Source organism: Oncorhynchus masou, chromosome 7 (genome assembly GCF_036934945.1).
Source record: "Oncorhynchus masou masou isolate Uvic2021 chromosome 7, UVic_Omas_1.1, whole genome shotgun sequence".
In the NCBI taxonomy this organism is placed as follows: domain Eukaryota; kingdom Metazoa; phylum Chordata; class Actinopteri; order Salmoniformes; family Salmonidae; genus Oncorhynchus; species Oncorhynchus masou.
Window position 1 is genome coordinate 3,021,185 of NC_088218.1, and position 15,042 is coordinate 3,036,226.

The window sequence follows — 15,042 nt, forward strand, 5'->3', positions numbered from 1 at the left end:
GAAGACCAGAGCACTGTATTTATACATGACATTTGAAATGTCTTTATTCTTTTGGAACTTCTGTGAGTGTAATGTTTACTGTTCATTTTAGTTGTTTATTTCACTTCTGTTTATCTATTCCACTTGCTTTGGCAACGTTAATGTATGTTTTCCATGCCAGTAAAGCCCAGAAAATTGAATTAAGCGAAGTGTCACCTCTCCTAAGTTCCAACATAATAAAGAAATTTCAAATGTCATGTTATGTCAATATACTCCCCCATTTGAACTCCCCTCCCCCATTTGAACGCCCCTCCCATCCCTCCATCCCCCCTCCCTCCATCCCTCCATCCTCCCTCCCATCCCTCCATCCCCCCTCCCATCCCTCCATCCTCCCTCCCATCCCTCCATCCCCCCTCCCATCCCTCCATCCTCCCTCCCATCCCTCCATCCCCCCTCCCATCCCTCCATCCCCCTCCCATCCCTCCATCCCCCCTCCCACCCCTCCATCCTCCCTCCCATCCCTCCCTCCCATCCCTCCATCCCCCTCCCTCCATCCCCCTCCCATCCCTCCATCCCCCCTCTCTCTAGGTGGATGAGCGGGCCCTAAGGGACATTATGGAGATGGGGTTTGATAAGGAGGATGCTCGTCAGGCCCTGATGGACAACAACAACAACATGGAGGTGGCTCTCAACAGTCTACTGACGGGGACCTTCAAACCCCCCACCCCCGAGGAACCCAGCAGACCCCCACCCAGAGGTAAGCCCTACTCCCCCCCATCCAGAGGTAAGCCCTGCCCCCCCCATCCAGAGGTAAGCCCCCCCACCCAGAAGTAAGCCCTGCTCCCCCCACCCAGAGGTAAGCCCTGCCCCCCACCCCACCCAGAGGTAAGCCCTGCTCCCCCCACCCAGAGGTAAGCCCCCCCCACCCAGAGGTAAGCCCCCCCACCCAGAAGTAAGCCCTGCTCCCACCCAGAGGTAAGCCCCCCCCCCCCACCCAGAGGTAAGCCCTGCTCCCCCTCCCCCCACCCAGAGGTAAGCCCCCCACCCAGAAGTAAGCCCTGCTCCCACCCAGAGGTAAGCCCCCCCCCCCACCCAGAGGTAAGCCCTGCCCCCCCCCCCCCCCCCCCCCCGGAGGTAAGCCCCCCACCCAGAAGTAAGCCCCCCCCACCCAGAGGTAAGCCTACAACATGACCTACTACGTAATAACTATAGAATCCCACTGTGACGTTTCTGCTGCGTCTGTTTCCTCCATGCAGCAGACAGAGGAAGGGGTCGTGGTCGGGGTCGGTCCAGTAGGTTTGGGGGTGAGGATGAGGAGGAGGGAGCAGGAGGAAGACCGTCAGGACCCAGCACTCTGTTCGACTTCCTGGAATCCAAGATGGGGAGCTTCTCCCTACAAGGTACAGTCCTGTCCTTTACCAATAGTCTTCTCCCTACAAGGTACAGTCCTGTCCTTTACCAATAGTCTTCTCCCTACAAGGTACAGTCCTGTCCTTTACCAATAGTCTTCTCCCTACAAGGTACAGTTAGGAGTCCTGTCCTTTACCAATAGTCTTCTCCCTACAAGGTACAGTCCTGCTCTTTACCAATAGTCTTCTCCCTACAAGGTACAGTTAGGAGTCCTGTTCTTTACCAATAGTCTTCTCCCTACAAGGTACAGTCCTGTCCTTTACCAATAGTCTTCTCCCTACAAGGTACAGTCCTGTCCTTTACCAATAGTCTTCTCCCTACAAGGTACAGTCCTGTCCTTTACCAATAGTCTTCTCCCTACAAGGTACAGTCCTGTCCTTTACCAATAGTCTTCTCCCTACAAGGTACAGTCCTGTTCTTTACCAATAGTCTTCTCCCTACAAGGTACAGCCCTGTCCTTTTCCAATAGTCTTCTCCCTACAAGGTACAGTCCTGTCCTTTACCAATAGTCTTCTCCCTACAAGGTACAGTTAGGAGTCCTGTCCTTTACCAATAGTCTTCTCCCTACAAGGTACAGTTAGGAGTCCTGTCCTTTACCAATAGTCTTCTCCCTACAAGGTACAGTCCTGTCCTTTACCAATAGTCTTCTCCCTACAAGGTACAGTCCTGTCCTTTACCAATAGTCTTCTCCCTACAAGGTACAGTCCTGTTCTTTACCAATAGTCTTCTCCCTACAAGGTACAGTCCTGTTCTTTACCAATAGTCTTCTCCCTACAAGGTACAGTCCTGTCCTTGACCAATAGTCTTCTCCCTACAAGGTACAGTCCTGTCCTTTACCAATAGTCTTCTCCCTACAAGGTACAGTCCTGTCCTTTACCAATAGTCTTCTCCCTACAAGGTACAGTCCTGTCCTTTACCAATAGTCTTCTCCCTACAAGGTACAGTCCTGTCCTTTACCAATAGTCTTCTCCCTACAAGGTACAGTCCTGTCCTTTACCAATAGTCTTCTCCCTACAAGGTACAGTCCTGTCCTTTACCAATAGTCTTCTCCCTACAAGGTACAGTTAGGAGTCCTGTCCTTTACCAATAGTCTTCTCCCTACAAGGTACAGTTAGGGAGTCCTGTCCTTTACCAATAGTCTTCTCCCTACAAGGTACAGTTAGGAGTCCTGTCCTTTACCAATAGTCTTCTCCCTACAAGGTACAGTTAGGGAGTCCTGTCCTTTACCAATAGTCTTCTCCCTACAAGGTACAGTTAGGAGTCCTGTCCTTTACCAATAGTCTTCTCCCTACAAGGTACAGTTAGGAGTCCTGTCCTTTACCAATAGTCTTCTCCCTACAAGGTACAGTTAGGAGTCCTGTCCTTTACCAATAGTCTTCTCCCTACAAGGTACAGTTAGGAGTCCTGTCCTTTACCAATAGTCTTCTCCCTACAAGGTACAGTTAGGAGTCCTGTCCTTTACCAATAGTCTTCTCCCTACAAGGTACAGTTAGGAGTCCTGTCCTTTACCAATAGTCTTCTCCCTACAAGGTACAGTTAGAAGTCCTGTCCTTTACCAATAGTCTTCTCCCTACAAGGTACAGTCCTGTCCTTTACCAATAGTCTTCTCCCTACAAGGTACAGTTAGGAGTCCTGTCCTTTACCAATAGTCTTCTCCCTACAAGGTACAGTCCTGTCCTTTACCAATAGTCTTCTCCCTACAAGGTACAGTTAGGGAGTCCTGTCCTTTACCAATAGTCTTCTCCCTACAAGGTACAGTCCTGTTCTTTACCAATAGTCTTCTCCCTACAAGGTACAGTTAGGAGTCCTGTCCTTTACCAATAGTCTTCTCCCTACAAGGTACAGTTAGGGAGTCTTGTCCTTTACCAATAGTCTTCTCCCTACAAGGTACAGTTAGGGAGTCTTGTCCTTTACCAATAGTCTTCTCCCTACAAGGTACAGTTAGGAGTCCTGTCCTTTACCAATAGTCTTCTCCCTACAAGGTACAGTTAGGGAGTCTTGTCCTTTACCAATAGTCTTCTCTCTACAAGGTACAGTTAGGAGTCCTGTCCTTTACCAATAGTCTTCTCCCTACAAGGTACAGTTAGGAGTCCTGTCCTTTACCAATAGTCTTCTCCCTACAAGGTACAGTCCTGTTCTTTACCAATAGTCTTCTCCCTACAAGGTACAGTTAGGAGTCCTGTCCTTTACCAATAGTCTTCTCCCTACAAGGTACAGTTAGGAGTCCTGTCCTTTACCAATAGTCTTCTCCCTACAAGGTACAGTTAGAAGTCCTGTCCTTTACCAATAGTCTTCTCCCTACAAGGTACAGTCCTGTCCTTTACCAATAGTCTTCTCCCTACAAGGTACAGTTAGGAGTCCTGTCCTTTACCAATAGTCTTCTCCCTACAAGGTACAGTCCTGTCCTTTACCAATAGTCTTCTCCCTACAAGGTACAGTTAGGGAGTCCTGTCCTTTACCAATAGTCTTCTCCCTACAAGGTACAGTCCTGTTCTTTACCAATAGTCTTCTCCCTACAAGGTACAGTTAGGAGTCCTGTCCTTTACCAATAGTCTTCTCCCTACAAGGTACAGTTAGGGAGTCTTGTCCTTTACCAATAGTCTTCTCCCTACAAGGTACAGTTAGGGAGTCTTGTCCTTTACCAATAGTCTTCTCCCTACAAGGTACAGTTAGGAGTCCTGTCCTTTACCAATAGTCTTCTCCCTACAAGGTACAGTTAGGAGTCCTGTCCTTTACCAATAGTCTTCTGCCTACAAGGTACAGTCCTGTCCTTTACCAATAGTCTTCTCCCTACAAGGTACAGTTAGGGAGTCCTGTCCTTTACCAATAGTCTGCTTCCTTCCTGGGGAAGTTTGCATCCTCAAACATTTGTTTGGCGCTTATTTGTTCAGCTTCAGTTGATGGGAACTTGATTCGTCTTTGCACTTTGACGACATAGTGCATCACGCACTGCACTAACCACCCGGCTCACAGAGGACTAGCTCCCCCTGTCCCTGCAAGCAAAAGGCTTGAAAGGTTCCCGATGCTTGGCATCTCAGGGCTATCATGATTTGTAGGATGATTGGAAGAGGGTTTGATCTCATGGTCTTTTTTAAGTTTTAATTTAGAATGTCAGCCAAGTACATGATAGAGTGTGGTGGTCGTCGATATTTCCTCATTAGAACATGGTCAGGGACATGTAGAGGATCCATCCGATCTTTTAAGAGGTCTCTGTGGGTTCTCCCTCTCGAGCAGCTACCCAAAGATCTTCCATCCTTTTTAATGTACAGTGTCATAGTAAGCTTTGAATCACTACATATACCTGTTTGATTATTCTGTTTTTGACTATTGTTATTTTATTTACAATACATTTAGCTTTGTCATCATTTGATTTTATATGACCATTTCAACAATTATTATTATTATTATTTTAATATTCATTATTTAGTCAAATATGTCAAAAGCTTTTCAAGTGAAGGTTTACATTGATGTTTTTAGTTATAATGTGTTTTTTATAATGCTCACGGCCTGGGCCCGGTCTGCACAAGACAAGGGTTCAGCTGTCCTAAAGATAAGTACATTTCCAAGAAGAAATCCTAAAGCATTATTTTCAAGAATCCCATTTCTTCGTTTTTCTTAGAGGAAGAAACATAGCAACAAAAAAAGCGCAAGAACATTTCCAATAACTTTATTGAGGAATAGCAACTTTGCTTAACTTTCTTCAGAAGTCTAGTTAAGGGAGAAAAAAAATGACAGTTAAGAAGAAATTTCTTAAAGAAGGTTTTGTAAATCTGAGTCCTTTAGCAATAGTGTTCATCAGGGGTTTTTGGCTACAGTTTAAACGCATATTGGTTTTAACAATAACAATAAACAATAAAGAAGCAATTTTATCTACTTCCATTGTCTTCCAAGAGTTGCTGAATCTCCGGTCTCTACTTTACTTTGCTCCTGAGTTCATGCACATTGATGGGAGAGCGAGGTCCCAGCAGGGATCGCTCCCTTCCTCTACTTTTATCCCGCTGTGATGCCTGCTTTCAACCTGACATTTTGTTTCCAAAAAGCACATAGCAGTTTGTTACAGCTATTTGTGACATATTTTGAAAAGGGTAGTTTTCTCTTCCAGGTAGATAATACCTTTCTTTCTGTTCCTGTTTTTCTTTCTGATTCAAACTCCAGCATCAAAGATGAACTGTCATTCAAAACTCCTTCAAGTATTGTACATTTTTATAAGAAATATAGACTTTTGTAAGAAACGATGTACTGTGTAAATCTGTGTTGAAGTGGCTCCATGAACATGTACCGTTCTCCTCTGGAGACCAGGGTTCATAGTCTCTAGTCCTGTAGTCCTGTCTCTGGTATTATAGTCTCTGGTGTTATAGTCTCTGGTGTTATAGTCTCTAGTCCTGTCTCTGGTGTTATAGTCTCTGGTGTTATAGTCTCTAGTCCTGTCTCTGGTGTTATAGTCTCTGGTGTTATAGTCTCTGGTGTTATAGTCTCTGGTGTTATAGTCTCTAGTCCTGTAGTCCTGTCTCTGGTGTTATAGTCTCTAGTCCTGTAGTCCTGTCTCTGGTGTTATAGTCTCTAGTCCTGTCTCTGGTGTTATAGTGTATGGTGTATATCTGTGTTGAAGTGGCTCCATGAACATGTACCGTTCTCCTCTGGAGACCAGGGTTCATAGTCTCTAGTCCTGTAGTCCTGTCTCTAGTGTTATAGTCTCTGGTGTTATAGTCTCTGGTGTTATAGTCTCTAGTCCTGTCTCTGGTGTTATAGTCTCTGGTGTTATAGTCTCTAGTCCTGTAGTCCTGTCTCTGGTGTTATAGTCTCTAGTCCTGTCTCTGGTGTTATAGTCTCTAGTCCTGTAGTCCTGTCTCTGGTGTTATAGTCTCTGGTGTTATAGTCTCTAGTCCTGTAGTCCTGTCTCTGGTGTTATAGTCTCTTGTCCTGTAGTCCTGTCTCTGGTGTTATAGTCTCTGGTGTTATAGTCTCTGGTGCTGTAGTCCTGTCTCTGGTGTTATAGTCTCTGGTGTTATAGTCTCTGGTGTTATAGTCTCTGGTGTTAGAGTCTCTAGTCCTGTAGTCCTGTCTCTGGTGTTATAGTCTCTGGTGTTATAGTCGCTCGTGTTATAGTCTCTGGTGTTATAGTCTCTGGTGCTGTTGTCCTGTCTCTGGTGTTATAGTCTGTGGTGTTATAGTCTCTAGTCCTGTCTCTGGTTTTATAGTCTCTGGTGTTATAGTCTCTAGTCCTGTCTCTGGTGTTATAGTCTGTGGTGTTATAGTCTCTAGTCCTGTCTCTGGTTTTATAGTCTCTGGTGTTATAGTCTCTAGTCCTGTCTCTGGTGTTATTGTCTCTGGTGTTGTAGTCTCTAGTCCTGTCTCTGGTGCTGTATTCCTGTCTCTGGTGTTATAGTCTCTAGTCCTGTCTCTGGTGTTATAGTCTCTAGTCCTGTAGTCCTGTCTCTGGTGTTATAGTCTCTGGTGTTATAGTCTCTAGTCCTGTAGTCCTGTCTCTGGTGTTATAGTCTCTAGTCCTGTAGTCCTGTCTCTGGTGTTATAGTCTCTTGTCCTGTAGTCCTGTCTCTGGTGTTATAGTCTCTGGTGTTATAGTCTCTGGTGCTGTAGTCCTGTCTCTGGTGTTATAGTCTCTGGTGTTTTAGTCTCTGGTGTTATAGTCTCTGGTGTTAGAGTCTCTAGTCCTGTAGTCCTGTCTCTGGTGTTATAGTCTCTGGTGTTATAGTCTCTGGTGTTATAGTCTCTCGTGTTATAGTCTCTGGTGTTATAGTCTCTGGTGCTGTTGTCCTGTCTCTGGTGTTATAGTCTGTGGTGTTATAGTCTCTAGTCCTGTCTCTGGTTTTATAGTCTCTGGTGTTATAGTCTCTAGTCCTGTCTCTGGTGTTATAGTCTGTGGTGTTATAGTCTCTAGTCCTGTCTCTGGTTTTATAGTCTCTGGTGTTATAGTCTCTAGTCCTGTCTCTGGTGTTATTGTCTCTGGTGTTGTAGTCTCTAGTCCTGTCTCTGGTGCTGTATTCCTGTCTCTGGTGTTATAGTCTCTAGTCCTGTCTCTGGTGTTATAGTCTCTGGTGCTGTAGTCTCTCATGCTGTAGTCCTGTCTCTGGTGCTGTAGTCTCTGGTTCTGTAGTCCTTTCTCTGGTTCTGTAGTCCTGTCTCTGGTGCTGTAGTCCTGTCTCTGGTGCTGTAGTCTCTGGTGCTTTAGTCCTGTCTCTGGTGCCGTAGTCCTGACTCTGGTGCTGTTGTCCTGTCTCTAGTCCTCTCTGGTGTTATAGTCTCTGGTGTTATAGTCTCTGGTGTTATAGTCTCTGGTGTTATAGTCTCTGGTGTTAGAGTCTCTGGTGTTAGAGTCTCTAGTCCTGTAGTCCTGTCTCTGGTGTTATAGTCTCTGGTGTTATAGTCTCTGGTGTTATAGTCTCTGGTGTTAGAGTCTCTGGTGTTAGAGTCTCTAGTCCTGTAGTCATGTCTCTGGTGTTATAGTCTCTGGTGTTATAGTCTCTGGTGTTAGAGTCTCTGGTGTTATAGTCTCTGGTGTAATAGTCTCTGGTGTTATAGTCTCTGGTGTAATAGTCTCTGGTGTTATAGTCTCTAGTGTTATAGTCTCTGGTGTTATAGTCTCTGGTGCTGCAGTCCTGTCTCTGGTGTTATAGTCTCTGGTGTTATAGTCTCTAGTCCTGTCTCTGGTGTTACAGTCTCTGGTGTTATAGTCTCTGGTGTTATAGTCTCTGGTGTTATAGTCTCTCGTCCTGTCTCTGGTGCTGTAGTCCTGTCTCTGGTGTTATAGTCTCTGGTGTTATAGTCTCTGGTGTTATAGTCCCTAGTCCTGTCTCTGGTGTTATAGTCTCTGGTGTTATAGTCTCTGGTGTTATTGTCTCTGGTGCTGTAGTCTCTTATGCTGTAGTCCTGTCTCTGGTGCTGTAGTCTCTGGTGCTGTAGTCCTGTCTCTGGTGCTGTAGTCATGTCTCTGGTGCCGTAGTCCTGACTCTGGTGCTGTAGTCCTGTCTCTGCTGTTATTGTCTCTGGTGTTATAGTCTCTGGTGCTGTAGTCCTGTCTCTGGTGTTATAGTCTCTGGTGTTATAGTCTCTGGTGGTATTGTCTCTGGTGCTGCAGTCCTGTCTCTGGTGCTGTAGTCTCTGGTGCTGTAGTCCTGTCTCTGGTGCTGTAGTCCTGTCTCTGGTGCTGTCGTCCTGTCTCTGGTGCTGTAGTCCTGTCTCTGGTGTTATAGTCTCTGGTGCTGTAGTCCTGTCTCTGGTGCTGTAGTCTCCGGTGCTGTAGTCCTGTCTCTGGTGCTGTAGTCTCTGGTGCCGTCGTCCTGTCTCTGGTGCTGTAGTCTCTGGTGCCGTCGTCCTGTCCTCTCCTCTGGTGGTTACAGTGAGGAGCCAGGCCAGATGGTCTGTGTCTCTCTACAGAGGGTATTAATCTGTATAAACCAGTGCTGCCGTTAGTTAAGTCTCTGACATCAGTGTGTCGGCATGGCGACAAACTGACATATGGTTCACCACAGAGGGGAAGTGGACACAGTCAACAGAGAGGGATGGGTTTCATTTCCTGCCTTTCATGAGGAGACATTACCGTTTGATGTTTGGGCTCATTTCAAGTGTTTAGATGTTTGAAACCAGAGTTTGGGATCATTTTTTACTGAACTCTGGCAATGACTTTAGTTTCTGCCTTCTTTGTTTAAAAAAAAAAAGTATCTAATGATGTTTGTTTCGATTTGATTTGTTTCTCAGGTCTCCAATTAAAAGACCGTATCTAGAACTTATTAAGCATGTTTGTGTGTGTACACGTTAGGGATGTGACCAATGGGATGTGACCAATGGGACGTGACCAATGGGATGTGACCAATGGGATCTGACCAATGGACAATGTTGCTTCACGTTTAATCTGCATTTTTTTTACAAATAATTTTCTGTTAAAACTATACAAAAAAATCAGAAAATTCCACGTCAATTTACAATGCAGAATAATGATCCTATTAATTCACAATGCAGAATAATTAATTCTCGATGCAGAATAATTAATTCTCGATGCAGAATAATTAATTCTCGATGCAGAATAATTAATTCTCGATGCAGAATAATTAATTCTCGATGCAGAATAATTAATTCTCGATGCAGAATAATTAATTCTCGATGCAGAATAATTAATTCACCCTGCAGAATAATTAATTCACGAAGCAGAATAATGGTCCTAATAAGGACCTCTAGGGACAGACAGTGAAATCTCCCTCAGTCAGACAGTGAAGTAAAATCTCCCTCAGTCAGACAGTGAAATCTCCCTCAGTCAGACAGTGAAATCTCCCTCAGTCAGACAGTGAAGTGAAATCTCCCTCAGTCAGACAGTGAAATCTCCCTCAGTCAGACAGTTAAAATCTCCCTCAGTCAGACAGTGAAATCTCCCTCAGTCAGACAGTGAAACCTCCCTCAGTCAGACAGTGAAATCTCCCTCAGTCAGACAGTGAAACCTCCCTCAGTCAGACAGTGAAATCTCCCTCAGTCAGACAGTGAAGTAAAATCTCCCTCAGTCAGACAGTGTAATCTCCCTCAGTCAGACTGTGAAATCTCCCTCAGTCAGACAGTGAAATCTCCCTCAGTCAGACAGTGACATCTCCCTCAGTCAGACAGTGAAATCTCCCTCAGTCAGACAGTGAAATCTCCCTCAGTCAGACAGTGAAACCTCCCTCAGTCAGACAGTGAAATCTCCCTCAGTCAGACAGTGAAGTAAAATCTCCCTCAGTCAGACAGTGTAATCTCCCTCAGTCAGACAGTGAAATCTCCCTCAGTCAGACAGTGAAATCTCCCTCAGTCAGACAGTGAAATCTCCCTCAGTCAGACAGTGAAACCTCCCTCAGTCCGACTGTGAAATCTCCCTCAGTCAGACAGTGAAATCTCCCTCAGTCAGACAGTGAAACCTCCCTCAGTCAGACTGTGAAATCTCCCTCAGTCAGACAGTGAAATCTCCCTCAGTCAGACTGTGAAATCTCCCTCAGTCAGACAGTGAAATCTCCCTCAGTCAGACTGTGAAATCTCCCTCAGTCAGCCAGTGAAATCTCCCTCAGTCAGACAGTTAAAATCTCCCTCAGTCAGACAGTGAAATCTCCCTCAGTCAGACAGTGAAATCTCCCTCAGTCAGACAGTGAAATCTCCCTCAGTCAGACAGTGAAATCTCCCTCAGTCAGACAGTTAAAATCTCCCTCAGTCAGACAGTGAAATCTCCCTCAGTCAGACAGTGAAATCTCCCTCAGTCAGACAGTGAAATCTCCCTCAGTCAGACAGTGAAATCTCCCTCAGTCAGACAGTGAAATCTCCCTCAGTCAGACAGTGAAATCTCCCTCAGTCAGACAGTGAAATCTCCCTCAGTCAGACAGTGAAATCTCCCTCAGTCAGACAGTGAAATCTCCCTCAGTCAGACAGTGAAGTGAAATCTCCCTCAGTCAGACAGTGAAATCTCCCTCAGTCAGACAGTGAAATCTCCCTCTAGGGACAGACAGTGAAATCTCCCTCAGTCAGACAGTGAAATCTCCCCCAGTCATATCCCCTGGAAAGCACCTCTTGCTTCGGTATGTTTGTCTGTAAAGTGTACACGACAGCTTTTTAAATGCCAAAACCAAAAGTTCTCTGGAGAGTCGAAGCGCCCGCTGAACGGGTATTCTACTTGTCTGTAAAGGAAGGTCGCTTCTGAGGTGGGACGAACGTCCATCACGAGGCGTCCAGAACTGCCCATCAAATTAATCTTGAGCTGCCTGTGGGATAAACAATCGTACAGCCTGCCCTCCGCTTGCTCACAGACCGATCTTTACATCTTGTTAAATACCATGACTTGCCAATTTCATTTATTTTATTTCACCTTTATTTAACCAGGTAGGCCAGTTGAGAACAAGTTCTCATTTACAACTGCGACCCTGACCAAGATAAAGCAAAGCAGTGCGACACAAACAACAACAACAGAGTGACACATGGAGTAAACAAACGTACAGTCAATAACACAAAATAAAACTCTGTTATTCACTGTGTTCAAATGTCGTTAGGAGACATTTAGTAGACCGAACATACATCTTCCTTGAGGAATTGCCTCCTGAGATTCAGGATTTTAGAAAACGGAGACAGGATTTGTTCCCGTAGACAGACAGAACCGTGCACTAGGTCTATCTATCAGTATAGGCAGGTCAGTCACCAGACAGACAGAACCGTGCACTAGGTCTATCTATCAGTATAGGCAGGTCAGACACCAGACAGACAGAACCGTGCACTAGGTCTATCTATCAGTATAGGCAGGTCAGACACCAGACAGACAGACAGAACCGTGCACTAGGTCTATCTATCAGTATAGGCAGGTCAGTCACCAGACAGACAGACAGAACCGTGCACTAGGTCTATCTATCAGTATAGGCAGGTCAGACACCAGACAGACAGAACCGTGCACTAGGTCTATCTATCAGTATAGGCAGGTCAGACACCAGACAGACAGACAGACAGAACCGTGCACTAGGTCTATCTATCAGTATAGGCAGGTCAGACACCAGACAGACAGACAGAACCGTGCACTAGGTCTATCTATCAGTATAGGCAGGTCAGACACCAGACAGACAGAACCGGGCACTAGGTCTATCTATCAGTATAGGCAGGTCAGACACCAGACAGACACCAGACAGAACCGTGCACTAGGTCTATCTATCAGTATAGGCAGGTCAGACACCAGACAGACAGAACCGTGCACTAGGTCTATCTATCAGTATAGGCAGGTCAGACACCAGACAGACAGAACCGTGCACTAGGTCTATCTATCAGTATAGGCAGGTCAGACACCAGACAGACAGACAGAACCGTGCACTAGGTCTATCTATCAGTATAGGCAGGTCAGTCACCAGACAGACAGAACCGTGCACTAGGTCTATCTATCAGTATAGGCAGGTCAGACACCAGGCAGACAGTCAGAACCGTGCACTAGGTCTATCTATCAGTATAGGCAGGTCAGACACCAGACAGACAGACAGAACCGTGCACTAGGTCTATCTATCAGTATAGGCAGGTCAGACACCAGACAGACAGAACCGTGCACTAGGTCTATCTATCAGTATAGGCAGGTCAGTCACCAGACAGACAGAACCGTGCACTAGGTCTATCTATCAGTATAGGCAGGTCAGCCACCAGACAGACAGTCAGAACCGTGCACTAGGTCTATCTATCAGTATAGGCAGGTCAGCCACCAGACAGACAGACAGAACCGTGCACTAGGTCTATCTATCAGTATAGGCAGGTCAGCCACCAGACAGACAGTCAGAACCGTGCACTAGGTCTATCTATCAGTATAGGCAGGTCAGACACCAGACAGACAGACAGAACCGTGCACTAGGTCTATCTATCAGTATAGGCAGGTCAGACACCAGACAGACAGAACCGGGCACTAGGTCTATCTATCAGTATAGGCAGGTCAGACACCAGACAGACACCAGACAGAACCGTGCACTAGGTCTATCTATCAGTATAGGCAGGTCAGACACCAGACAGAACCGTGCACTAGGTCTATCTATCAGTATAGGCAGGTCAGACACCAGACAGACAGAACCGTGCACTAGGTCTATCTATCAGTATAGGCAGGTCAGACACCAGACAGACAGAACCGGGCACTAGGTCCATCTATCAGTATAGGCAGGTCAGACACCAGACAGACAGAACCGGGCACTAGGTCCATCTATCAGTATAGGCAGGTCAGACACCAGACAGACAGTCAGACAGAACTGTGCACTAGGTCTATCTATCAGTATAGGCAGGTCAGACACCAGACAGACAGAACCGGGCACTAGGTCTATCTATCAGTATAGGCAGGTCAGACACCAGACAGACAGAACCGTGCACTAGGTCTATCTATCAGTATAGGCAGGTCAGACACCAGACAGAACTGTGCACTAGGTCTATCTATCAGTATAGGCAGGTCAGCCACCAGACAGACAGTCAGAACCGTGCACTAGGTCTATCTATCAGTATAGGCAGGTCAGACACCAGACAGACAGACAGAACCGTGCACTAGGTCTATCTATCAGTATAGGCAGGTCAGACACCAGACAGACAGAACCGGGCACTAGGTCTATCTATCAGTATAGGCAGGTCAGACACCAGACAGACACCAGACAGAACCGTGCACTAGGTCTATCTATCAGTATAGGCAGGTCAGACACCAGACAGAACCGTGCACTAGGTCTATCTATCAGTATAGGCAGGTCAGACACCAGACAGACAGAACCGTGCACTAGGTCTATCTATCAGTATAGGCAGGTCAGACACCAGACAGACAGAACCGGGCACTAGGTCCATCTATCAGTATAGGCAGGTCAGACACCAGACAGACAGAACCGGGCACTAGGTCCATCTATCAGTATAGGCAGGTCAGACACCAGACAGAACCGTGCACTAGGTCTATCTATCAGTATAGGCAGGTCAGACACCAGACAGACAGAACCGTGCACTAGGTCTATCTATCAGTATAGGCAGGTCAGACACCAGACAGACAGACAGAACCGTGCACTAGGTCTATCTATCAGTATAGGCAGGTCAGACACCAGACAGACAGAACCGTGCACTAGGTCTATCTATCAGTATAGGCAGGTCAGACACCAGACAGACAGAACCGTGCACTAGGTCTATCTATCAGTATAGGCAGGTCAGTCACCAGACAGACAGACAGAACTGTGCACTAGGTCTATCTATCAGTATAGGCAGGTCAGACACCAGACAGACAGACAGAACCGTGCACTAGGTCTATCTATCAGTATAGGCAGGTCAGTCACCAGACAGACACCAGACAGAACTGTGCACTAGGTCTATCTATCAGTATAGGCAGGTCAGACACCAGACAGACACCAGACAGAACTGTGCACTAGGTCTATCTATCAGTATAGGCAGGTCAGACACCAGACAGACACCAGACAGAACTGTGCACTAGGTCTATCTATCAGTATAGGCAGGTCAGACACCAGACAGACAGAACCGTGCACTAGGTCTATCTATCAGTATAGGCAGGTCAGACACCAGACAGACAGACAGAACCGTGCACTAGGTCTATCTATCAGTATAGGCAGGTCAACCACCAGACAGACAGAACCGGGCACTAGGTCTATCTATCAGTATAGGCAGGTCAGACACCAGACAGACAGAACCGTGCACTAGGTCTATCTATCAGTATAGGCAGGTCAGACACCAGACAGACAGACAGACAGACAGAACCGTGCACTAGGTCTATCTATCAGTATAGGCAGGTCAGACACCAGACAGACAGACAGAACCGTGCACTAGGTCTATCTATCAGTATAGGCAGGTCAGACACCAGACAGACAGAACCGTGCACTAGGTCTATCTATCAGTATAGGCAGGTCAGACACCAGACAGACAGACAGAACCGGGCACTAGGTCTATCTATCAGTATAGGCAGGTCAGACACCAGACAGACAGAACCGTGCACTAGGTCTATCTATCAGTATAGGCAGGTCAGACACCAGACAGACAGACAGACAGAACCGTGCACTAGGTCTATCTATCAGTATAGGCAGGTCAGACACCAGACAGACAGACAGAACCGGGCACTAGGTCTATCTATCAGTATAGGCAGGTCAGTCACCAGACAGACAGAACCGTGCACTAGGTCTATCTATCAGTATAGGCAGGTCAGACACC

The 15,042-nt window shown here is 46.4% G+C and overlaps 1 protein-coding gene across 2 annotated transcripts in view; it reads left to right on the forward strand.

The window, feature by feature from the left end:
* The window catches only part of LOC135543120 (tudor domain-containing protein 3-like), a 60,141-nt gene that overhangs the window by 24,859 nt on the left and 20,240 nt on the right, over nt 1-15,042 (forward strand). For both annotated transcript variants that reach the window (XM_064970197.1, XM_064970198.1), the window contains exons 9-10: nt 568-736; nt 1,236-1,379. In XM_064970197.1, coding sequence (XP_064826269.1) covers nt 568-736; nt 1,236-1,379 — 313 coding nt within the window. The remainder of the gene's footprint in view (nt 1-567; nt 737-1,235; nt 1,380-15,042) is intronic.